This window comes from Oryx dammah, unplaced genomic scaffold (genome assembly GCF_014754425.2).
Source record: "Oryx dammah isolate SB20612 unplaced genomic scaffold, SCBI_Odam_1.1 HiC_scaffold_14, whole genome shotgun sequence".
In the NCBI taxonomy this organism is placed as follows: domain Eukaryota; kingdom Metazoa; phylum Chordata; class Mammalia; order Artiodactyla; family Bovidae; genus Oryx; species Oryx dammah.
The window spans coordinates 45,311,661-45,338,507 of record NW_024070198.1 but is presented as its reverse complement, the minus strand read 5'-3'; the positions used below and the strand labels follow the sequence as shown (position 1 = coordinate 45,338,507).

Here is a 26,847-nt window from a genome sequence, read left to right as displayed (position 1 = left end):
CAGGGATCCAACCTAGGTCTCCTGAGCCACAAGGGAAGTCCAATGTCTAACAAGGGTCATGGGAAATTTTTTTAACACCCCAAACATTTAGTTCACTAACAATGGGGCTGGAAGTTCTCTATCAAAACAATAAGGGAAAAAAAATGTTTATGCAAGCAGTTACATTACTGGATAATCTCATGCCTTTCTCTCACTCACACCCCAAAGGGTAAAGAAGGTACAAAGGCTGTGAACAATATCACAGGAAATTAAACAATTAGAAAGTGAACTGTGGTGTCGGGCAAACCTCGGCCTGAATCTGGTCCCCTCTGACTTGTTAGCCATCTAACCTGGCGTGAACGGCTAAAATCAGTATCAACTTCAGCTCTCTCACCTGCAAAGTAAGGACCATATGATGGCCTTCTGTGGCTACTGAGAGGAATGCCAAGGACACGAGGAAAGTGAGGCCTCGACTAAAGGCTTGATAAATAAAATGCTTTTGCTATGATCTTTCTTATCCTGGATGGTAATTCCTGTACAATACACTTACAAGTCTAAGATTACAGTTGGGGCTTTTGAAGTTATTTCAAAGCATCATGAGTGGTATTTTATTGTGGAAAAAGTCAACTATACTGATTTATACCCCTTTGTAGAGGACACTGTATTGGAAAAGCACTAGTTAACTATAAAGCAGGAACAGGAGGCTCATCAAATGCTTTTCAGGAACCCAGGTGTTCAGGGCACCTAGCAGATGGGCTGGGGACATTGAGAGGTGGCTCTCATGTGGGTGTCACCTGGTTCACACCTTAAGCATCCCATTATGTAATTATTTTTGCTCCCATCGTCTTGTAAGCAGCAGATCTAACCACTTGATCTGATCTCTTGCTTGTCATACAGAAGGAAACTTTTTATTTGGTAAACAATGCTCAGAGCATCTCATCAGTTTGCTGACACCAGTGATTACATTTTGACAAGAAACACATCCTTTGAAAGGGAAACAAAGAAACATTTTCTCCTCTCCTCTCTCTGCCTCTCCCTGCCCTGCCCGCTCCCCTGCTAGTCACGCAGTCTGGGTGACGCTTTACCACGCGATTGGTTTGCACGTGACCAGGTACCACGAAAACTCCTCTGTTACCACATGATCAGCGGTGCTTTACCATGTGAGCAGGTTCAGTACTCAGGGTTAGGAAAGAACATACACTTTTTAAGTTAAATCAACCTTCTTTCACAATTTTTTGAACTTACCTTCCTGGTACTCCCTAAACCTCACGCGATCTTCCCCGAGACCAGATAAGAGACATGTAGGAGAAAAGCGAGATCACAAAAACTTCGGGTCCGTTGAATCCAGTCCTGCTTTATTTACTATTTTCCTCTCAGAATATAATAAAATTTAGCCTCATTTTCTAAAGATCTGAGTGCTTACCTGTCCCCTTTGAGATACTGGAAAAGAGGTAATCAGAAATGGTAAAGGCCAGTGATCATGTAATTGCCAGCACTGTGCTCAAAGTTGGACGATGTCTCTTTTGGGGAAGGACCATCACTATTTCGTTAGGGCTCTTTCTCCTAATGTACTCAGACTTAGGAAACACCTAGACACACAATCCTTTACACCCTATACCAACTGAGGAGAGCGTGATTTTCACTTTTTTAAAGATTTTTTTTTTATGTGGACTGTTTTTAAAGTCCTTCTTGAATTTTATTACAATATTGCTTCTGTTTTACATTCTGCTTTTTTGGCCATGAGGCATCCGGGATTGGAATTCCCTCACCAGGGATTGAACCTGCAGCCCATGCATTGGAAAGCAAAGTCTTAATCACTGAACCACCAGGCAAGCCTCTTAGTTTTCACTTTAATAGAGATTTGCCCCTCTCTAACCTACACAGCAATGGCACCCCACTCCACTACTCTTGCCTGGAAAATCCCATGGACAGAGGAGCCTGGTAGGCTGCAGTCCATGGGGTCGCTAAGTCGGACACGACTGAGCGACTTCTCTTTCCCTTTTCACTTTCATGCACTGGAGAAGGAAATGGCAACCCACTCCAGTGTTCTTGCCTGGAGTATCCCAGGGACGGGGGAGCCTGGTGGGCTGCCGTCTATGGGGTCGCACAGAGTCGGACATGACTGAAGTGACTTAGCAGCAGCAGCAGCCTACACAGCAGTGCTGCTACAGGTCACATTAAGCAGCTCTCCTGCACTGTGACCGTGTACACCGCTACAGCTAAGAACAAAGCACACACACACACACGTCGGCTTTGTATACCCAGGTGCGTGTGTTCCCTACCTGGTTTATATTCACAAAACCTGCTATCACAACTGCTTGAATTACTTAAAATTTATACGAAATGAGAAAACTGTGACTGTGAAAAGAAAGCTGACTTCTATGTGACAATGAAGTCAAAACTTTGAAAGGACTAGACAGCTGATTCGCTTTAAAAACAGCTGTCAAATCAGATGGGTGTGAGAGAACCTTGGAAATCCAGGAGAATTCAAATCACTGTGCCTCTGGTCTTGGATTTTTCACTTTTAAGGGTATGAAAACTCACTTATTGAAGATGCTTCATGCCAGAGAGACAATGTGAAGTGTTAATCAGTAGACCTATCTTAAAGTAGGCTTCCCTGGTGGCTCAGACAGTAAAGAATCCACCTGCAATGCAGAAGACCTGGGTTTGATCCCTGGGTTGGGAAGATTCCCTGGAGAAGGGCAGTATTCTTGCCTGGAGAATCCCCATGGACAGAGGAGCCTGGTGGGCTGCAGTCCGTGAGGTTGCCAAGAGTCGGACACGACTGAGTGACTAAGCACAGCATCTTAATGTCAACAAAGTTAAAAAACATGGCAAATACTTCTAGATATTTCCAGATTAACCTTCTTTTCTAAAAGGGAAGGGGATTATGTTCCAACTGAGGTCCACTCCTGACTCTTATCATCAAGGCAGCTGAGATGGGAGCCTTTTCATCAGAGCTGCCCCAGCCAGCATTGGCATTTCCAGCTGGACCAGAAGGAGGAGACACGTCTATACAGACACCATCAGTGAGAAGCATCGAGGCCATTAGCTCTCTGGACTCCATGCACACTGACCTGCTGCTTGCCAGCAGCCGAAACACACATCTCACATGACTGAGGGGCTAGGAAGGTGAAGTCGGCAACAGGAAAAGGCCCATAACACTCAGCATGTGATTTCTAAAATGCCTCCATACATTCTGCAACTGAGCAGTGGAAAAATGCAATGGCATCACGGAGACTCAAGAGCAACTGGGATGATGCAGGAAGAATGTGCTTCTCAAAATTCTTGCTGCCCCTGGGACTGATCAGGAAGTGCCAAGCAGGGCTGTATACTCTGTGCCTCTAAACAAAACAGAGAAAGGATGACAAGCCTCCAGCCTGGGGAGCATCACCACTGGGACCTGAAATGTCCACTGCACCAGAGTGCATCCTGGGTCCCTGTTTCTTCATCCTTAGCACCTGGGGGGCGGGGGGAGGTGGGGAGAGGGATAACACAAGATCACAGTCTTCAAAGAGAGAAGACGAAACATACAGATGCTCAAAGGCAGACATCAGAAAGCCCTTGAGTGCAGAACAGTTGCCAAAGGGAAGGGGTCCTGGAACAAGTCCTCTCCAGGGGGCTCTGGTCCCTACTGGCACAGCCGACACCCTGTCCCAGCCTCTCCAGGGACCACGCAGCCATGATGCAAAGATGCGGGAGGAAGCTGGGAGAGGGCTATTTTGAGAAACTAGAGGGTTTTGATGGCTAATAGGGTTTGCTGAAGCTTAAAAGACAAGATCCATCTAGAAATGTTCACAGAAGGGTGATTTTACATGAGTTATTTAAAGCAGTGTATCGTGTTAGGCTCATCTGCTTGTGAGGCCTCTCCTGGGCTTTACGTAAGAGGGCGGCGTGGACCACAAGGAGTCGTCCGTCTGCACCCGTGAGTGTGGATTAGCAGGATAAAGGGCTAGAGGGGAAAGCTTCACATGGACAGCACATAGATACAGGTGCACTGTGACCACTCTTCTGAAAATCCCTTCTGATAATCTTGTTTTATTTTTTAGTGAGAAAAAAACCATGCTGAAATTTTCTCATCGTCCAACCGTCACGTCTATGTCTCTTGACATTTGAATTCGGTCCGTCCTCTCTCTTGTTACAGTGAATCTGTGTCTGGCTCCTATTAAAGGCCAGCCCCTGCCCTTCCAACAACCCCCGTACCCTGTACCCCACAGCTCTTACTGACTTCCTGCACCAAGCCCAGAGCCACCCCTTACCTGTTTCTCTCTCCACCGGATGATTCCTGTGTCAACAACAAACACTACATCCAAGCCAGCTGGCATCACCGTTTCCCCCAGACGGCAGTGTCTCACTGCACCCTGACAGAGGTGCCTGGTCAGCAGGTCCACACTCTCCATGACCCCGCCCCCTGCCCCCTACAAGCTGGTGTCCTCCTTGGCAATTACGGGGATACTGCTCCGGTCAGCAGCAACAGTGGTCCCTGCGTGGCCGACGGCTCCGGTCACATCTCTGTGACCTTACACATCCTCTCATCAGAATTCAACCTCGCTTTCCCGCTGCTGGGTTCTCTGCTTTAATGCCATCCCTCCCACTGCTAATCCCCCCTCCATGCATGAGTGTCCTGCGGCTGCAGCCTGGTCTGCGTCTCTTCTGCAGCCACACTCGCCCCCCTGGTGGCCTTGATTTTATCCTATGAACGCCTGGGGCCACCCCGCTGTATCTCAGAACCAACGCTTCCTTGGGAGTTCCAGCCTGCGTTTTGACCCCTAATTGCAACTTCTCTCTCTGGCCACCTCCCAGATATCTCATTACTAACCAGGCCATGCATTCTCCACGGGGCACTGTCTCTCCTTGGGGGTGAAAATTGGTTCTCGGGACGGATGTAGAACATTTTAGACATTATGCTGGCCCTTGGCCCTCCATGCAGGTCCCATCCTCCTCCTTAGCACTTAATGTCTCTTCTTAATTAAACTTAAATCTAATTTAATCCTTCTCCTTAGAGGGTGATCATGGGGGGAAAAGGCTGAGAAACACTGAAGGAGCCAAAACAGAGCTCTGCCCAAACCTGATTTTCCAGCTCGTTAAGATTCCCACCTATCCATTTTGGTTCAAGCCAAACATCTAAGACTTTCCTTGATTCTCCACTTTCCTTCCCTCCTGACACACAGTTCACCACAGGCACACTGGACCCCGTCTCCAAATCACGTCCGAAACCCCCATCCCTCTTTCTCTCTCCGGAGACCATCTGAGCCTGGGTCACAGCATCTCTTGCCCAGATTTTTCCAGAGGCACCTAATGGGCCCTCCAATTGGCCCAGCTCCCTCTTTCTCTACTTTCAGCAAAGCAACCCAGACAGCCTCGTAAAAACAAACGTCAGTGATGCCATTTGTCTGATTTAACGTTTCCAGCATCTTTCCATCTCAAATTAAATCTCTGACAGGACAGCACGACCAGCCTTTTTCCTGCTCCTCCTCTCCTGCATCCATACCCACCCCAGAGGAGGGTGGGAGAGCTGAGTTGCTCCGCAGCACATGGGATCTTCCCGGACCAGGGATGGAACCCACGACTCCTCCACTGGCAGGCGGATTCTTTACCACTGAGCCACCAGGGAAGGCCTGGGTCACTGTTTTCCACTAGACTTCATGTGATTCAAATTTCACTATCCTTCTCCCCATGTCCATTTACTGCCTCCGGGTTCCCAGCCAGGGTACGACATTATTTATAGTCTCTGCCTATCTCTCTGGGTCCCTCTTGGCTGTGACAGTTTCCCAGACTTTTCTTGATTCTTGATGACCTTGACAGGAGCACTTGTCAAATATTTTGTAGAAAGTTTCTCAATTGGAGACGGTCTGAAGCTTTTCTCATGGGGAGATTTAGCTGTATTCATGTGTTTGACCCTTTGCTTCCTGCCTATCTCTCCCCAAAGCTCTGGACCCCAGATGCCCTTGAACTGCGATGCCTGACACGCGTTCAGCTCTTGGAGACTGAATCAACTCTGCCTCGCTCATCGTGTGTCCCCAGAGCCAGAACAATGCCCATCCCACAGCAAACGATCAATGCCTCTGCACTGACACATGGGCAAGCAGACACACACCCCACAATCAAAGCCACGTGAAACGTTCTCATGCTTTTACAGGATCGAGAAAATCCGACATTTCATGCTGGGTTAAAGATGTCCACATGTAGTTAGGATAAAACTCCATCTTCCGTCTCTTTGCTGCATCTTTCTCCTTATCTCAGTGGGAACAGTGCACTTTTTAGAAAAGTCTTCCTTCCTAGAGGCACTCAGTTCTTCCCCTATTTCCTGGCTTTGCTTCTTGTTTTTCCTTATATTGAAAGATGGGCTTCCCAGGTGGTGCTAGAGGTAAGGAACCCACCTCCCAGTGCAGGAGACATAAGAGACCTGGATTCGATCCCTGGGTCAGGAGGACCCCCTGGAGGAGGGCACGGCAACCCGCTCCAGTATTCTGCCTGGAGAATCCCATGCACAGAGGAGCCTGGCGGACTACAGTCCATAGGATGGAAAAGAGTCAGACAAGACTGAAGTGACTTAGCATTCTGCATGTGTATTAAAAGATTGTGTGTTTCTATTGCAGGCCTGTCCTTGGCTTTACAGTATATTCTGGAATGCTCCTGGCAAGTCAATATTGTGTCCAGTTCTGGAATGAGGAAGTTGCAACTCCATGAATTAATGAAGTCATCCAAGGCTGTTTTCTGTTTGGCTTTTGAATTGATTGTTATTTTGGCTGTGCTGGTCTTCAGTGCGGCACACAGGCTTTCTCTGGCTGCAGCGTGGGGGGCTTCTCTTGCTGCAGCTCACGGGCTCTAAAGCGCATAGGCTCAGGAGCTGTGGTGCCTGGGCTCACTGGCCCCGCAGCATGTGGGATGTCAGGTCCTTACCAGAGACTGAACCCATGTCCTGAGCACTGAAAGCTGGATTCTTAACCACTAGACGGTGCAGTTTCTATGTGAAGGAACTCAGGCTTGAAGCTGCAGCCTGAGCCTTGGGTCAGGCCCTGCACAGCCTTGGGGATCATCCATGCCTCCTGGCTCCACCTCCTGGAGCAGGCCCATCGCGGGGAGGAGCCGCAGCGTTCACTAGGACAGACGTCCATCCATGCCTCCGATGGAGGAGACCGTCAAAATGAGAAGGAAAATGCCATGTGGGCAGCCAGGGGAGGGATGACGGCAATGAGAGCTGGGACCTCAGCAAGTACTGGTGTAAGACCGCGAGGGATGTCAAGAATATGCAGGCAGAACTGGGGTGAGAGAGACGAGCAATAGTGAGGAAGAAGGGACACAGGTCAGGAGGAGGGCGACCTGATGCCCATCGTTCATGGGATGAAAAATAAAGATGGCTCAGGTCGCTTACAGAAGGCATCCTTTTTGCAAATACAGATTGCCAAACTGTAAAGTCTGGGAAACATCAAACTTGAAAGCTCTGTTCTATTTTCATCCCTTTGTCGAGGACTTCCAGAAGACCAGAGGCATCCTTAGACATCCGTCCCTTCATCTCCACGTCCATCAAATCATATTTCTTTAAATCCCAAATTTGCGTGCAGCTCTGAGCTAGGGGGGTTGGGCTGAAGGTGGGAGAGGACCTGTTCTTGAATAGCTCAGCTTTGAAGCTGAGATGGGTATTTCAAGACGATGAACCTGGAATTCAAAGGCAATCACTTGAAAGAAATAAGCACTGGAATAGAGTGCCATGCAGCAGCGAGGCAGAATAGGATCCCCTTTGTCTAAACCAGACCCAGTCATGTGCACGTTGTCTCATAAAAGGATGTGAAGGTGGTCTCTACTGCCCACGGGGGTGCAGCAAGCTGCCATGTGCTCCCAAAGCATCCGTACACAGTCAAGAGTGGAAGTAAACTGTTCCCTCTTGGGAGCAGCAGATTCACAAAGGAAGGAAAGGACAGCGTGGTGCTTGCTCATGCTCCTTTCATCTCAGGGATGCCTTGTGAGCGTGGATGCAGAACCTGTCCTTGGTTCCCAAGCCTCACTCCCGCCTCGGGCGGTCCCTAGCCCTGGGAGTATGTGATCTTGAACTGTCTCTCAGAGAACAAATCTGAAATCCCGTCAAATAGAAATAGCTCCCCTTGAATCTGAACTCAAGAATTTTCACTAACCTCAAGGCAATCGCTAGGAAATCAGCCTCTAACTTGGTCGTCGCAATCACGGCCAGTGATCCTTCATGGTCAGACCAGCATGTAGCTGACCGTAGGCTGTTATGAGGCTACCAGATTCCTCTTCCTCAAGCCCAGAGCTCTGAGAGCCACCCTGGCCACCAGCCCTGGCAGGCTCACCAGGCTGGGACCCTGGGCACACTCACTCAAAGTGTGGGTGTGTACTGGACCTCAGCACTTTGATGTGGACGATCACAGCTCCTCTGCTAAGGAGCCCTTGTGTGGCCCCAGGAGACCCTGTCACTTTTCTCCAAGAGAGGTTTGTGGATCCAACACCTCACAGATCTCTAAAGGGTAAACAGGAGTCAACCCCGAGGGCAATTTTCTTTTCAAAGCTGCACAGATTGAGCAGGAAGACAGAGTGTTGCCCAGTGACAAGCCCCAGGCTTGCAACACAGACTGCAAACTCTCTTCAGAGGGCGGGAGCTTAGCATCTTTGCAACTTCCGTTGTCTGGGGTGGCAGAGAACTCAGGTTTAAGGGCACTGAGACTGCCAGGCCCAAAGAGCTTTGGGCTTCATTCCACAGGAAGCCCACACACCTCAAGGAATCAGAGAACGGAGGAACTGATTCCTTAAGGACACAGAGGAGACACAGAGCAGGGATGGATGACCCCCTTGCCCTGGATGCCAGGAGCAGAGTCTAGACCATGGGAAGGCTGATTCCCCTCTGAGGTCGGGGAAGTGGGTGGGTGTGCACTGAACTTCACGTGCGAGGTTATCCCAGCCACCCAGCAGGGTAGGGTCAGGGCTCTCTCAGGACAGGACACACTGAGTCACAAAACCCTGCCTCCTGCAGTCCCCACGGTGATTCATCTCCATCCACTGAGCGGGATGCATGGCAGAGAGCCCGATGCAGACAGCTTGCCTGCTGCCCTACCCAACAGGGGAGAGAGAGGGGGCCTGAGCCATCGTAGCTGCTGGATCTCCAAGCTCCCAAAGCATTGTGATGACCATCCAATCATACTCATCACGCGGACACACCCTCTGGCACTGGGCGATTCTTGGTTGGTTACTGGCACACCATCATGAACCCTTCCCGGAGACTGTTAGTCTACAAAGGACCAGGGAAAGCAAACCACCAGCCTCAGGCTCCATCTGACAGGCAGGGGTGTGTGTGAACCAGGGTCTGTCTAACTCTACAGTCATTATACTTCGTCTGCAAAGGGATCTCTTACCTGACATGACCCTAGTGACCCTGGCAACAACATGACAGAACTGGAATTCACTTTTCTATCTTTTCGAAATCCCTGGTGGCTCAGACGGTAAAGCGTCTGCTCATGATGCAGGAAACCTGGGTTTAATCCCTGGGTCGGGAAGATCCCCTGGAGAAGGAAATGGCAACCCACACCAGTACTCTTGCCTGGAGAATCCCATGGACGGGTGAGCCTGGCGGGCTGCAGTCCATGGGGTCACAAAGAGTTGGACACAGCCGAGCAACTTCACTTTGACTTCCCTTTCAAACCTTTCACCGGCGATGGAGAGTGACACAGACAGAAGGCTTGTGCCAGCTTTAGCACGTGACATGGAGAACATGTTCGGTGATGAGAAACAAAAGCAACTGCAGCCTCACTCCTAAGGACAGCAATAAGAAACCTCTTTAGAAATTAACATCAGGGAAACATGGGCTTCCCCTGGAGAAAGCAGGAGTTCCCTTTCAGATCAGAGCCCAAGGAGGGTGACATCCATACTGCCCCTCAGTTGACTGGGTACCTGGTGGCTCAGACAGTAAAGAATCTGCCTTCAATGCAGGAGACCTGGGTTTGATCCCCATGTCGGAAAGATTCCTGGAGAAGGGAATGGCTACCCACTTCAATAATCTTGCCTAGAGAATTCCATGGGCTACAATACATGGGTTGAAAAGAGTTGGACACAACTAAGTGACTAACACACACACGCACACACATATATTTGTGAGCATACATATATTTGTTTATGTATATAACACATATATTCATACCTATTTGTTTTCGAGTGTTGTACTATAAAAGAAACCATTCAAATTCACCATATAGGCAGACTATCCATAATAAGCAGGACATTCGCCTTCTCTCCCCTTTTTCTCGGCATGAGAGACTGACTTCATAATGCACTGGATATTGGGGAGCTTAGCTGCAGGAGAGAACACCCAATCACTTGACAAACACAGGTCAGAAATGCCAGGCCCCCATAAACCACAACGGGCAAACCATGGTTACCTCCAAAAGAGTTTCACAAAAGGGGATTACTCCATCTCCTCTAATCAAGCTTAATTTGTGGGTCTAATATCAAAAATAAAGAAACCTCTCCAGCACGCGGCTGGCTTCACACATTCCATTTCCAAATCGTCTGCAGGTTAATGGCTAATCAGCAAACAGCCTGCACACAGTACATTGCAGGATCAGATGGGAATGAGGTGGCCGTTTGCTTTCGTGGAGCAATAACATTCAGCCTGAATAAGCCAATCAGACTCCTGACCCTCAATCCCGGGGATGTTGGGGAAATCAGAAAGGCAGCCAGCTCCTGCGTGGCAGGGAAGGGGGAGCTTCTGAGGGAGGGCGAAGCTGTCCCCTGCCTCCCCACTGCCTAGCCCTGCACAGCCAGGACAGAGGAGGAATCATGAAAAAGGTGTGCAGGACAAAGGGGTAGAAAGGCCCCTGCGGTGAAGGCACCATGGGAGGTAGCGACGGTTCCTGCCTGCGCGCTCAGTCTCTCAGTGGTGTCTGACTCTTTGACACTCCATGTACTGCAGCCCACTAGGCTCCTTTGTCCATGGAATTTTCCAGGCAAGAATATTGGAGTGGGTTGCCCTTTCCTCCTCCAGGGGACCTTCCTGACCCAGGGATTGAGCCCACGCCTTCTGAGTCTCCTGCCCTGGCAGCTTTGACCAGCTGAGCAGTCAGGGAGGCCCACGGAGGGTTCAGCCTTCATCAAAGGAGCCAAGCCCTACAAACCTCCCCCCACCAATGCTTTCAACACATACAACCTACCCACCACATTGCAGGTGAGGAATTCAACCAGAGAACTTCAGATTTTCTGGCTCTTGCACGAAACCTCACTACGTGTTTTCCCCTGAACACAATGAATCAAGAGAGAGTACAGGCTGCTGTGTATCATCACAGGAAAAGAGAGGAGGGGGCCACCTAACCACTTCCAAACCTCTGCATCCCAAGCAGCCCCACGTTAGGGATGCGGTGGCCACAGGTCAGAAAAAAACGGGGGAAAGATCATTTCTGCCTATGAAAAATGGATTGAATAGTGAGAAAGCGCCAAGTGCTAAAAAGCTACCCGTTGATCAGATGGCTGGAGTCCTCCGGGGATGGTAAATAATATTAAATTCACAAATTTTAACATGTAGTGTTTTCTATTCCTTCTAAGATCCTCTGTACCCGAGACATGGAGTCAGCGGCCACTGGGTCTTGAGCAGGGAGCAGGGCGTCTCTGATACAGCAATGGGGAAAGATGCTATGGGGTGCGGGGGCTTTTGTTTTGGAACCGTTAGAACCCACTGAACTGAAAAGAGCAGGGCTGTCAGAGTTCATTCTCTTCCCAAATCAACCGCACTGTAGAATCACACAAAATATTTCACTTTACAATATAATTTGTATTTTCAATTTTCTTGCAGCTCTGGGAATTTGACAGGTACTGTATTAAGTAAAAACCCTCCTCTGAAGTCTCGCTGGAAAGGTTAAGAAGAAACAGCAAGCTCCAGCAGACAACAAGCAACCCCCTGCAGCTGCCTGACCTGCAGTCAGTGGCTGGCTCAGTACAGACACAGGTCTCCCGTGCAGTGTTATGATACACTGAGAACAAATTTCAATTAAGGAAATTCACTAGCCAATAGAGCCTCAAAAGAATAAGAGGCTTCATTTGTTTATTGCATACCTGCATCTGGAGTTATTTACTTATTTATTTGTGGACCTAAAAATAACAAGGGTAACTGCGTTTCATTCCTAGAAAAGAACCACTATGGAGCACGTCCTGTGTTTTATCAGCTGACCTTGTAATAACATTTCCTATTGACATTCATTCTTTTCAGTCAGGCAGTTAGTCACTGTTCCTTCAGCACCGATTGTGTGTTGGACAGCAACACTGAACTCAGCTTCTCTGAGATAAGTAATTTCCCCAGCATAGCATCCAAGAGTCCTGCACAAATGCACACGATTCCATGAAAACATGTTATACAAACAAAAATGTAGAGAAGCTGTCACAGTCCAAACATTTCGAGTCGATGGGGAGATTATATTAACTACATTATCATTTCTTTATAGACCTACCAATGTCCCACATATGTGATTTTTTTAAAAGTATTCCACTGTCAAGCTGAAGATGGAGACAAAATATTACTCAACTTTATTTCCGATCTTGTGTCTAGAAAAGAAGAGGAGCTTGACACATAATGATGTCATTCCATGTTCAATCTTCAAGATGATTTCATGTCAAAAACTGCATTTCCTGGAGCTTCCATATACACTATATCTGTACAGTCACCATGCTTGTTACAACCAACTGACCAGCAGGACGGCCACTGAGTTTCTTTCTGTAAGAATCCTCAGAGATTTTAAAATTTTACTTCTTCATTCATTTTGGTGGCTGTGCTGACTCTTTGGCTGCAGTGGGCAGGCTTTTCTAGTTGTGGCCCTGCGGCAGGTGGGATCTTAGTTCCCCGACCAGGGATTGAACCTGTGTCCCCTGCATTGGAAGGAGGATGCTTAACCACTGGACCACCAGTGAAGACACCTCAAAGAATTTTTAAGAAATGTTATCAGACAAAAAAATTTAACGTCAACCAACAAAAGCTACTATTCAGTTGGGTGGGGGCGGGGGGGTGGGGAAGACACTAAGACAAAAATGACTGCAACACACATCCCTGAAACGAGGTTCAAGGATGCGAGGATAAAGAAGATGTGGTGCATATTACAAAAGAATGTCACTCAGCCATGAGATAGAAGGAAATCCTGCCATTTGTGACAACGTGGATGGACCTTGAGGGCATTATGCTAAGTGGAGTAAGTCAGATGGAGAAAAACAAACACTGGATGATCTGATACGTATGTGGAATCTAAAACAAAAACGGCAACTCCCCCCTAAGAGGCCTCACTAATATTTTACACCTATGTGCCAGGCACCAGGGAGGACAGCCCTGGGATCTACGTTCTTATCAGCGTGATTCCAAAACCCGCCTTATTCTCCTCATCACGTGGGCCACGCCCACAGGGATCTGCTACGAAGCTGGAGCATCTCGTAGGGCATCTCTGGGAAAACTGCCTTCAATCTTCACCCCATACAGGAAAGCTCAGCCCTGGCAACATTAGCAGACAGCTGCTATTGTTTATGTTAACGACTCCTGTCTTCACTGGGGTCATGACACAGGGGAATGGCTGAGAGACGTAGAAATAAAAAGAGGGTCACTGAAATGGATCACGTATTTCTATTAGTTACTTAACATTGCTGAGACTCAGTTTGTTCATCCATAAAATGAGGATAAAACGGACTTTTGCTGGGGACGATTCTTTGCAGTAGGTGACTCTAATGTACATGGAACTATGTTTAGCAGCATCACTGGATTCTACCCACAAGGTGTCAACAGTCCCCACTGTGATAACAAAATTGTTGTCAAACATCCTCTAGGGGGCAAAATCGCCCCTGGCTGAGAACCACAAACTGATATCTAACACGATGTTTTTGGCCAACGACAAGCATTCAGTTCCCATGGGTTTTCCCCTGCACACATCCCAGACTTAAAAGGGTGACCCTAGAGGGTCTCGCATTGCATGCAGCCTTTCTTCTAAGTCCCAGGAACATCGGAGGTAAAAACTGAGGATGGAAAGATTTGGGATGCGACCTTAATAACATGTATTTCCTCCATGAGAGCTGGACCATAAAGAAGGCTGAGCACTGGAGAATAGATGCTTTCAAATTGTGGTGCTGAAGAAGACTCTTGAGAGTCCCTTGGACTGCAAGGAGATCAAACCAGTCAATCTTAAAGGAAATCAGTTCTGAATATTTATTGGAAGGACTGATGCTGAAGCTGAAGCTCCAGTACTTGGGCCACCTGATGTGAAGAGCCAATTCACTGGAAAAGACCCTGATACTGGGAAAGACTGAAGGCAGGAGGAGAAGTAGGCGGCAGAGGATGAGATGGTTGGATGGCATCAACGACTCAGTGGACATGGATTTGAGCAAATTCCAGGAGATGGTGGAGAACAGAAGCCTGGCGTGCTGCAGACCATGGGGTCACAGAGAGTTGGACACAACTCAGGGACTGAACAACAGCACTTTCTGCTTTATGCTTTGCACGGAGAGCAGTCTAAGGCATCAGATAAAGAGGGTATTTGGCTTCATTCCTGCTAAAGTGAAGTGCATCCTCCAGCATTAAGTGTCTGCAGGGCGGCCTTGTCGACACCAGCCAAGAGCTCACGGCAAGGTGTGCGCCGTCTCAGAGAATCCTCACACTGATTTTGCCCTTTTAAAACTTTCTCTAACGCAAGCTTCCCTGAATAAGAGTCCTGGCTAAGAGTGCTTCATCACTGCCAGTCCTTGGAGAGTACTCTGATTTTTCATCTCAGGATTAAATAAAGAGGCAGTTTGAAAAGCTGGTATAAAATATCTATGCTGTGTGCAATTAATTGGTTATCAACAACCAGGTAAAAGCTGGAATTATCTGTTTTAATTTTAGGCCAAGTTTAATTAGTAAGCAAAAGCAGGCATGCCAGGGAATAACTATATGGAAAATAATAAAATAATTTATGAAAATGTCATGAAGGATAAACAGAACTCCAAAGCACCCTGCACGTGGGCACCTCTTCCTCCTGGGGGACGCAGAGCACCATTCCCAGACCCAAGTCAAGAGTTGTCCTTAAAGCCTGGTGCGTCACCACGGCCACCTCTGCCCCGGAAAAAGAGCTTATGTGCTTCTCGGTGAGACCGGCCAGAAAGGTGCTCAGCCACAGTCCAGGTGAGCCCAGCTCCAGATGCAGGCCTGGGTCTCAGTGCCTGCAAACTGGGATCTGAGCTGCAAAACATCTCTGCTTTAGGCCAATTTTCTGGGAGAGGACCAGGTATCCCAAAAGGCACCAGTGGAAAAGAACCCGCCTGGCAATGCAGGAGATTTAAGAGATAGATGTGCACTCAACCCCAGGGTTGGGAAGCTCCCCTGGAGGAGGGCATGGCAACCCACTCCAGGATTCTTGCCTGGAGAATCCCATGGACAGAGGAGTCTGGCGGGCTACAGTCCATGGGGTCACAAAGAGTCGGACATGTCTGAAATGACTTAGCACGTCTGCACACGACGCGTGTTTTCGAGGAGGTAAATAGCTAGACTACACGAACAGGTATGGAGGGCTTCTTTGGTGGCTCAGTGGTAAAGAGTCCGTCTGCCAGTGAGGCAGAGATGAGTTCAATCCTGATTGGGAACGATCCCGCAGGCCCCGGAGCAACCAAGCCTGTGCGCCACAGCTGCTGAGCCTGTGCGCTAGAACGCAGGAGTTGCGACGACTGAGCCCGGGCCCCCAGAGCCTGTGCACCACAAGGAGAGAAGCCACCATGGTGGGCAGCCCACTTACCGGATCAAAGGGAAGCCCCCCTCACCACAGCCAGAGAAACGCCCGCACAGCAACGAAGACCACGCACAGCCATAAACAAATAAGATTATATAAAAAAGCATACGTGGAAAATTGACCCAATGAAAGGAGCCATACGCGATTCTAAGTGTATGAATCTGTACTGCATACATTGGGTTGGTGGAAACATAACGCAGTGTGCTGATGGGCTGAGCAAAACACTCCTTGGTCCAAAAATGCTGGACTCACAGGTGAGGGAAGGGGGAGTAGAAATGAGCCAACACAATCAGAGGTGATCTAGAGCCCGACCGTGCGCCCATCATGCTAGGGTGTCCTGCCTCCATGCCGCCACAACCCAAAACAAGTAGAACCCAGACACGTGCAATCAACAGCAACGTGATGTCATAAATTCCAAGTTGGGAAGAAATTACAGTGTTTTGTTTTTAAAGTCTTTATTGAGTTTGTTACAATATTGTTTCTGTTTTATGCTTTGGCTTTTTGACCCCAAGGCACGTGGACTCAGTTCCCCAACCAGGGATCAAACTGGCACCCCTTGCACTAGAAAGGCGAACCCCTGGACCACCAGACATGCTTCAATATTTCAGTGTTTGAAAGCACACATTTAAGATGAAGACCTGACTTCAGATAAAGTCAAACTAGACAGTAATTTTGATTGGTTGGTCTCCAGTATTTGCATGGTCAACAACTTGCCAAGACTAAATTGGGTCGCTCAGAAAATCCACTACATTCAAGAAGCTTTAGGACAGGTCCAATGATGACCGACTGCTCTTAAGGATCAGCGTGCTGACCCATAACATCTCAGGCATATCAAAACTGAAATACCAATGCCCTCCATTTCCTGTGGGCACAATTTTGAGTTCTCAACTGATTCCTTTATGGTGATATTCTCTTGCTCAATATGTTATACATAAGGATCTTCACCATAAATTGCCAGTCTTCCCTGACAAATTGCAAGGATCTTTTTTATCACCCAGTGAGAATTTTGCAACCCATTATATTTTCCTTCGTGCTTCATCTCCCAGGCAGCTTCAAGCATTTTGGCTTCTAAAAAGTTTCCAATTTTCTCTATCATTTTACCTGGTCTATTTTATATCCACAGTCTATGAATCCTTACTTGCAAAATATACCAAGTTCTTTATGAATGTACATAGGATAATAAATCACAAATTATAAACATAAGCTCCTTTAGGCCCCAGCTGAACATGGACAAAATCAAGAAGAATGAGACACAAAACCTACACCAGCAGAGAAGGACCCCGGAAAACACTGATAATCACAGCTGCAAACAATGAGACTTCTGAGGAAGCAAAAGTGATCGTTCAATTTATTTTTCATCCTAAGAGAAGAGGACCTGGGGAGAAGCTGAATCAACGTAGCTGAATTTTAAAAAGTCTGCTGCAAGTTTGAATGGTGGACAGATGTAAGAAAGGTTTTATTTCCACATAAATAAGAAAGTCTAATTCTAAAAATCTGAAAATTATACCCAATCCTGCCCCTGTTTTCACCCCATGGTACACAGTAGAGATGCCTATCACAGGTAAATAAAAGCAGTTGATAACAAATGCTCCTTCAAGGTGAAAAAGAAACTCAGTCAAACCAACAGACTCATTTTCTAACCAGGTCACTCCTCTGCCTTAGAAATCTAGTCTGGGGACTTTCCCGGCAGGTACAGTGGCTAAAATCTGTGCTTCCATTGCAAGAGGCATGGAGTTCGATCCCTGGTCGGGGAACTAAGACCCTGCAGTACAGCCAGAAGGAAAAAAAAAAAAAAGGCAAACAATTTACTCAGGATTATTAGTCCACAAACACCACTGGGATGATGTCAAGCTCTGAGACCAAAAGAAATCCACAGAAATGCAACTAAGAGGCTGCATTCATGTTAACAACCAGAGAGAACTCTAACAAAGCCACAGCATAATTCTTCACCATGAGACCAGGCTACACACTCCGCAAAGTGTAAACCTGAGAATTCCAGCTGATCCAAGTTCAAAAGTGGCGGACAGCACTTACATGCCAACAGTGAAGATCTAGGCTTCCAATACCACCTGAGATCTTAAATGAAAACTTGGCGTCTGCTTCCCTCTGGGCAGATTAACTAGCACTTCTGCATGCTAACACACAAGCACACATCTACTGTATCTGAACTGTGCTCATCTTAAATGTCATCTCACCATCTGGCTCCCGTATATCCTAGAGCAGAGTTATAATGTCAGGCTATCACCAGTCACTTGATGTTGAGTGACTACTGTCCTTTGGGATATTCATTATAAACTATAAACTTGATTCTTGATTTACAAGCTGTGGCCCCAAAACTAATGGACACTGTTTTTAATTACATTTTACAAGCCCCATGGACTGAAGAACAGTCCTATTTGCAGAGGCAAAGCTGAACAAGCACACGAATATTTAAGGGACCATGGAGGCTGCTTCTGTCAGTTTCTGAGCCGTAGGTGGTAAAGCTGCATGTCCAGCTGTGCTGTTAAAACTTAAATACAGACTCCGGAAGCTGCTGGGAATCACTGTTTATCCCAAGGAGGCAAGGAAGTCTGTGATGCCTGCTAGGAAGAGAGGAGCAGGCAAGTCTGGCAACATGTAAGATAACAAGCTCTTATGTTAAAGGAATTTGTTGTTTAGTCACGAAGTCGTGTCTGACTCTGCAGCCTCAGGGCCTGCAGCATGCCAGGCTTCCCTGTCCTTCACTGTCTCTCGGAGTTTCCTCAAACGCATGTCCACTGAGTCAGTGATGCTATCTAATCATCTCATCCTCTGCCGCCCCCTTTTCCTCTTGCCATCAACCTTTCCCAGCATCAGTGTCTTTTCCAAAGAGCAGGCTTTTCTCATCAGGTGGCCAAAGTATTGGAGCTTCAGCATCAGTCCTTCCAATAAATCTTCAGATCATGAACTCCTTATTACAGGAATGAAAAGGGGCAAATAGATAATGACACAGAAACAATGCTTTATGGTATCTATGTAATTTCTACAGGAAATTATTTTATGATGATATTCTGTCCTAAAAGTCCACAGTAGGACTCCACAGAGCTCAGGAATGGATGTGATCCTCTGGAACACACACAGACGTTTAATGGCACCAAAAAGCTTAGTAGGAACTCCTTGACTTCTATGTTTAAAAGTCATTCAGGTTAAGTAGTAAATCTTACAGAAAAGTTGTGTTTCAGAGTCTATAGGATTAAAAGCAAAGGCATACTTAAGGGGTGTGTGTGCTAAGTCACTTTGGTCGTGTCCGACTACTTGTGACCCTATGGGTGTCGGGACACGGCCGCTCTGCAGGGGACATAGGGCAAGCCAAGTCCACGTGCAACTGGTGCACACCCACTGCCCCCTGACGGCGCCAGAGCTGCCTTTAGCTCTGTGGCCTCACTACTGCTGTGGCAGGCATATCTCCCAGGCCTGGTTAAATGCAGAGTGTGCACCGTGTGCGCTAAGTGGCTTCACTCATGTCCGAGCCTGTGCGTTCTATGGACTGTAGGCCACTGGGCTTCTCTGTCCATGGGATTCTCCAGACAAGAACACCGGAGTGGGTTGCCATGCCCTCCTCCAGGGGACCTTCCCCACCCAGGGATTGAACCCGAGTCTCTTATGTCTCCTGCGTTGGCAGGTGGGTTCTTTACCACTAGCGCCACCTGGGAAGCCCCTAAACACAGAGGCCCCTACTTATTTCACTGCTAGATGGGAAAGACAGGACTGTCGTTTTCATCCAACAGAGTAAGGAGAACCCAGGTTTTCGTGTGCATCCAAGACAGTGGGTTCTGTTTGTCACTGTGTTTGTTTTATGTGGAAGATAGACCACTAAAGACATGAAAACTGCAGCTCTCGAGCCTCATGCTAAGCCGTCACTCAAAAAAGTTAATCCCAACAGAGAAAAAGGAAGAGAAGCCTCGTGCTTTAAGTTCCTCCCGCTCTGGGTAACAATGCAGATCCCAAAAGGCAGTAGGTGGAAACCCAGGAAGCCGAGGCCAGGACCCCTGCTCTGAGCCGCAGGCCGCCCTTATCTCTGCAGCTGTGGGATGCAGCTCCTGTGCCTCCCCACTTCTCTGGTGTCTTCAGATGCACCAAAGGAGGTTTCAGCCACAGCAACAGATGACTTCAGAGGGACGACACTCACTGAGGCTCAGCCCTAGCAGAGGCCTGCTTAGAACAGCAGCTGCTGGTTCCCAGGACCCATTTCATCCCTGTTGTCCCAGAAAGTGGGACTTCCCTGGTGGTTCAGCAGGTAAAGAATCTGCCTGCCAATGCAGGAGACATGAGTTCAATCCCTGGGTCAGGAAGATCCCTTGGAGGAGGAAATAGAAACCCACTCCTGCATTCTTGCCTGAAAAATCCTACGGACAGAGGAGCCTGGTGGGCTACAGTCCATGAGGTCGCAAAGAGTTGGACAGGACTGAACTATAAGCATGCTCATTCTAGAAAGTATTGTAGCATCACCCAGAAAAGGCAGAGGAAAAGATCCTTGCCGCTACAAATCTGCTCGTGGGGTGGACAAAATCATCAAAAAGAGGCAAAGTTATCAGGGAAAATGCAAATGAAAACCACAGTGAGACATGGTACACATCTGCCAGAAGGGCCAGAATAAAAACGTCAACAACAGCAAATGCAGGTAAGGAGGCAGACAAGACGGACATCTCTTCCAGGGCTAATGCGGATGGAGAACAATGCAGCCAGAGTCTGGCAGTTCCTGATAAAACTAGACATGCAATTACCACGCAATCAGCATTTATAGTGTAAAGGACCTGCCTGCCAAGGCAGGAGATGCAAGAGATGCGGGTTCGATCCAGGGTCGTGAAGATCCCCTGGAGAAGGGAATGGCTACTCACTCCAGTATTCGTGCCTGGAGAGTCCCTGGACGGTGAGCTACAGTCCATGGGGTTGCACAGAGTCTGACACGACTGAAGTAAATTCGCATAAGCACAGTATTTACATCCCTGGGACATTTGTGCCAGAGAAATGAAGACTTAAGTCCACGCAAAAACCTGTACAGGGATGTTCATAACAGATCTATTTGTAATAGATCTAATCTGTAATAGCCCCAGACTGAGAATAGACTAGACGTCCTTGAGTGGTTAAAAAAAAAAAAAAAAGGTTAAACCATCTGTGGTACATCCACACTGTGGACCACCACGCAGCAACGGAAAGGAACAAACCATTGATACAACAACTTAAATGAGTTCCAGAGGGATGCTCATGGTGAAAGAAATGTGTCCTTACCATAGGGGTGGATTTGAGAACATGCACCACATGAAAAAAATTTGTAAGAGAGAAAACACAAGCACTAAAGCACATAAGTCAAGCTGGGAAAACCTGAATAAGATGGCTACATTGTATCAATGTCTGTTCCCTGGTTGCAGTTTAGTGTTGCAGCTTTGCAAAATGTTATTGTCAACATTGTACCTGGGTCAAGGGTCCACAAGCTCTCCTGTCTTACTTCTTACCACTGCACTGACTATAAACCGACAGTCATCTCCATAACACTCTCAGTAAGAAGGAAGGGGCAAAAAGAAATCAATAGACATTCCTTCTAGAAACCACATGTGATGGAGAACCCCATGGTCTTTGATGGCACTTACAGAAATTATAAAACCCACGTGCTAGAAAATTAACCAACAGCCCTCACAGGGAAATGATGAAGACAGCACATGCTTAATATTTAATAAGTATAATGGAAATGCTCATGATTTTTTTAAGTTGAAATATGTGAAATGCAAACACTCTTCAAAAGCCTCCCATAGAACTGAGAATGGCTTTGGCTAATAAACACATATGGTTAAAACTGGATGGCAAACAGAAGCCCCGGACAAAGGCAGAGTGAAGGATGGATCACAGTCATGTTCGTTTTCTGGGGTGTGCAGAGCCCAAGTTCTCAACCCCAGAGCCCTGCGCTGACATAAGAAAGGCACTCAATCTCCAAGCCCATTTTTCCAAAGAACCACTTGCATCGCAGAAGCGGGGCCACCCTGTGGTACCCAGGCAACACCTCCGTTGCCACCAGCCGTGAGCCGGGCACCTCCTCCAGGACAGCCCCACCCCCACCCCCATACTCACTTATTCTGCACCATGTTCATAATCACCCAGTCGAACGGGTAGACATTCTTCCCAATGAGGTTCTTAAACATGATGAATGTCTCCATCAGGAAATCCTGAAATAAAAGCAGAACGTTCAAACAGCCCACCAAAAAAAAGGTGAAAAGCAATGCCCACCTCCACCCCCAGAATAACTGCATTATAAATTTATAAATGACCTTATTATTATTACTCCTTTTTTAGCTGAATGAAAACATAGCACAAAGTAATGAAGATGTATTTCACAGAGCTGCGTATGACACCTTCTGCCTTTCTGTGTACCTGAGCACCTCATGTCCTGGAGAACTTTTTTAAGGATATACTAAAAGAAAGCCTCTGGTCATGTCTCTCTAAGAGATACAAGGAATAAACCCCCTGAAAGTCACATATATTCACACTCTTTCTGCTTAAGGAAATACTTTCAATCAACTATAATATGCAGGCTGTAACTACGTCTTATATTTACTGTGAGTAAGTGGAAGTGGCTCGGTCGTGTCCGACTCTTTGCAACCCCATGGACTATACAGTCCATGGCATTCTCCAGGCCAGAATACTGGAGTGGGTAGCCTTTCCCTTCTCCAGGGGATTGCTCCAACCCAGGGGACGAGCCAAGGTCTTCAGCATTGCAGGCGGATTCTTTACCAACTGAGGTATCAGGGAAGGCCATATTTACCTACATTTTAATTATAAACAGGGCCCATCAAATTCAACTTGCAGTATTATTATCCTTCCCTTTTTCTTATATAATTTAACAAATGAAAGGTGCAGACAGGAACTCCTGACCATCTGCACCTAGTCAGCACTCTATAAACCAATCGAACACATAGTCAAGTTGCCAAAGTCTCTTACGTGGCATCATCAACTCCATAAGCTACTGAGTGATAGCTCTTGTCTCCTAGATGGTCCCCTGCATTTCAGAGCGGCATCCTGCAACCTGACCCTGCTTCCATACTGATTAGACTGCTTCTGGCATTGGGAGAGGGTTCCCTGCTCCTAGTGGGTCCACTCTGTGCTGTCAGAATTAGGAGATTTTCTTGAATCTGACAGTTCCGAGCTTATTCTGAGCTCACCTGAACAAAACAAGCGGGTGTCCTAAGAGTGCACACCCCAGTAACAGAGGGCACTTGCTCCCTCGAGATCTGGTGGAAAGGGGACAAGCGACTGAGAAGTCACATTAGGAAAATGAGGCCACGGTCATAGATGAGCAAATGAATGGATGTTTCCCATTTATTTCATCTACTGATTCATAATTAAGTGCAATGGCTGTGAAGACCGAGGAGGTGAGCAGAATTTAAGCAGCCCAGAAAACAATTCCCAGCACAGAGTTCTACACAAAACCTTCTTGCAAAAAGACACAAGTTCCATTTGATGGTAGGAATAAGCCAAGGATCAAAGACACCTTCTCTGCCACCTTACCAACAATGGCCAGCTTACAGAGTTACAGCAAGTCATTTCTGCTGCGGGAGGGCCTTGTGGAGCCCCTCCCATGAATAAAAACTCCAGGAGCCACCGAGATCACACTTGTTACAACAGAGGCCTCCAGTGCCGAGAGGTTAGGATAGAAGGCAGAGTCAAGAGGGGAAAGTGAGTCCTGTGTCCTCCCAACGCTGCCCCCAGGAGCCCCAACCAGCAGGGCTTGCGAGTAAGACGTGTTCTCGATGACCCCTCACACAAGGAACACTTTTCTATTCCCAGTTTAATTCCTGAAATTCATATTTCACTACTTAAGTCCCCACTTTGTCAAGAGTTTCCCATTTTAATGACCAGGTTGCCCCCTTTGCAGGCTGAGTGCCATAATTTAGTCACATCTCTATTTGCATGAAATTGCTGGCTTTCTTGCTGATTACTCCTCAAAGCCTAATAATTGAGATACAGGGTCTGGTTTTTATTATTCTGGAAGAGAAGCATATTTTCCCATACCAACTCCTTTTTTTTTTTTTCCTCTAGGAAACACAGTCCCATACTTCATTAGTATGGCTCAGCTATTAAATGTTGGTACTTTGCTGATCAAACAAAATGCTGCAGATTGTGGGAGATGAGGTTTTTCAAGGCTTTCCCTGTTGGTCTGCATAAATTACCAGCCATGGCGGTGGTCCCCACCACTGCATTTACCGAAATGGCTGATGAGGCTGAGCAGGCTATTACAATGGCCATCTCCAAGTTGACAAGAGGAGTTGGAGGATTTAACACACATTTTGTGAAATGGTCATCATTTTATATCAATCCATTCCTGCTGCATTTTTAGTTAGATAGTACACAGGATGTTCCATATAACAAGGGAACAGCTCTAATAAGAGCCATCAATGCAGTCCATAGGCAAAGTCTTCTTGTTATAAAACCATCTGCTTCTGTCCATCTCTGGCCCCACCCACCTGGATAATTGGACATCATTTTTCACCAGGACTCCCGGAGGGAAAGGTTAGCCCATCTGCCTATCACCATTCTAGTCCATCTTGATCCCCACACTTCATTCAGAGTGGCCTCTTCAAATCTGATCAAGGCACCAACACTTCCTCAGTCTTCCATTGAACCTATGTCCTCAGTGGCTTCCAAATGTTCTTAGGTAAAAGTCAAAGAGTCTTAATTCTCAGAAGAAGGAAGACACCCTTCTCTTAAGTCAAAGAAATAACTGTTTCAGACGAGGATCATCAATAGATGTTAACTGATGAAACTGCTAGAGGATAAGACTTCTGCCAATTTACTGTGGACACCAATGTATTACCCAAAGTTTCCATGATGACCTTTAAGGGCCATGTATCTTCACAACAGAGAGATCCAGAAGTTATTCCCTTTTAACCAAGTGATCAAACCCATTATCATCAGTAGTGGTCAGCCTGGAATTCCTAGCCTCCCAACAGACATAACAGGGCATGCTTAACCACAGCTTCTCTTCTGCTTGCCAAAAGGTGAACTTGGATTTTAGATAAAGCTTCCAGTTTGTGGAGGGCCTCCTTGTTGGCTCAGATGGTAAAGAGGTCACCTGCAATGTGGGAGACTTGGCTTTAATCCCTAGGTTGGGACAATCCCCTGGAGAAGGGAAGGGCTACCCAATTCAGTATTCTTGCCTAGAGAATTCCACGGACAGAGGAGCCTGGTGGGCTATAGTCCACGGGCTCAAGAAGAGTAGGACATGACTGAGTGACTAACATCTTCACTTTCCAGTTTGTCAGGCAGTTCAGCTCAGTTCAGTCGCTCAGTCGTGTCCGACTCTCTGCGACCCCATGAATTACAGCACGCCAGGCCTCCTTGTCCATCACCAACTCCCGGAGTTCACTCAAACTCATGTCCATCAAGTAGGTGATGCCCAGTTTGTAGGACATATGAATTTGAAGAAACAAATCTGCACACAAAGCAGCAATCAAAAATTACAGAATGGGGGCGGGCAGAAGCGGGGGGATGGTGCAGGTGAAGTCTGCAAAGCTAATGGCTCTATCTGTTCAAAAGCAGAAAATAAATAAAAATGAAACTGAATTTTAAAAAGCGATGCCACGAAAGGGAAGGAAAAACAAGGCGATCAACTTATTTTAGAAAAAAAAAGAGATTAATGAAAAATAAGCAAATACAATGAGTGAATCTGGACTAGATGCAGCTTGGAGAAAGCCTGTAATGAAAGACAGCAGACACTGGGGAGAACTGAGGGAGAATGTGAATGTCGATGGTGTGGAGAGAGGGCAGCAACGTTCCGGAAGAACAACGAAGCCACTGGACGTTGTCTGCACCCTTGAGAGCTGCCTGCTGAACCGCTCACATGCTTCTCACATTCTGACAGGACTGGGCTACATGTTCACAGAAAAAGATACCTAGAGATACATAAGTAACTAAGTGTTAGTCCAGTAGCTCAGTCCTGTCTGACTCATCGCAACCCCATGGACTGTTGCCCACCTGACTCCTCTGTCCATGGAATTCTCCAAGCAAGAATACTGAAGTGGGTTGCCGTTCCCTTCTCCAGGTAATCTTCCTGACGCAGGGATTGAACCTGGGACTCTCCACATTGCAGGTGGGTTCTTTACCATCTCAGCAACCAGGGAAGCCCACTAGAGATAGATAGTAGAGGCCAATATGGCAGAATGCTTGCAACTGATAACTTCAAATGATAGGAATAATGGTTTTCATTGTACTATCCTTTCAGCTTTTCTGTATGCTTGACATTTTTAATGATAAAAGGAAGAAAGCTTGCAAGCTAAATGGGGACACTCAATATGAGATTAGTGGACTGTATCACCATCAACATTCTGATTTTGATACTCTTTCATAGATCTGCAAGACGCTACCATGGGGAGAAACTGAGCAAAGCATACGAAGATGCTCTGTATTATTTTTTACAGCTACGTCTGACTCTACAATCCTCTCAAAATAAAATTTGCTCAAAAATAATATATGCTTTAAAATAATTAGTGGAAAAATAGTAAATCAATGACACAGATGGAGGTTTGTAACCCTGCACAGGAGGCCATAATCAAAACCATCCTCAAGAAAAAGAAATGCAAAAAGCAAAGTGTTATCTGAAGAGGCTTTACAAAGATCTGAGAAAAGAAGAGAAGCAAAAGGCAAAGGAGAAAAGGATAGATATGCTCATCTGAATGCAGAGTTCCAAAGAATAGCAAGGAGAGGTAAGAAAGTCCTCCTAAGTGATCAATGCAAAGAAATAGAGGAAAACAATAGAATGGGAAAGACTAGAGATCTCTTCAAGAAAATTAGAGATACCAAGGGAACATTTCATGCAAAGATGGGCTCAATAAAGGACAGAGATTGTATGGATCTAACAGAAACAGATGATATTAAGAAGAGGTGGCAAGAATACACAGAAGAACTATACAAAAAGATCTTAATGACCCAGATCACAACAATGGTATGATCCCTCACCTAGAGCCAGATGTCCTGGAGTGTTAAGTAAAATGGGTCTTAGGAAGCGTCACTATAAAAAAGCTAGTGGAGGTGATGGAATTCCAGCTGAGTTATTTCAAATCCTAAAATATGATGCTATGAAAGTGCTGCACTCAATATGCCAGCAAATTTGGCAAACTCAGCAGTGGCGACAGAATGG

The 26,847-nt window shown here is 46.8% G+C and overlaps 1 protein-coding gene across 2 annotated transcripts in view; it reads right to left on the bottom strand.

Moving 5' to 3' along the window:
- DOCK1 (dedicator of cytokinesis 1) overlaps positions 1 to 26,847 on the bottom strand; it is a 561,005-nt gene that overhangs the window by 186,758 nt on the left and 347,400 nt on the right. For both annotated transcript variants that reach the window (XM_040254437.1, XM_040254438.1), the window contains exon 29: positions 21,786 to 21,880. In XM_040254437.1, coding sequence (XP_040110371.1) covers positions 21,786 to 21,880 — 95 coding nt within the window. The remainder of the gene's footprint in view (positions 1 to 21,785; positions 21,881 to 26,847) is intronic.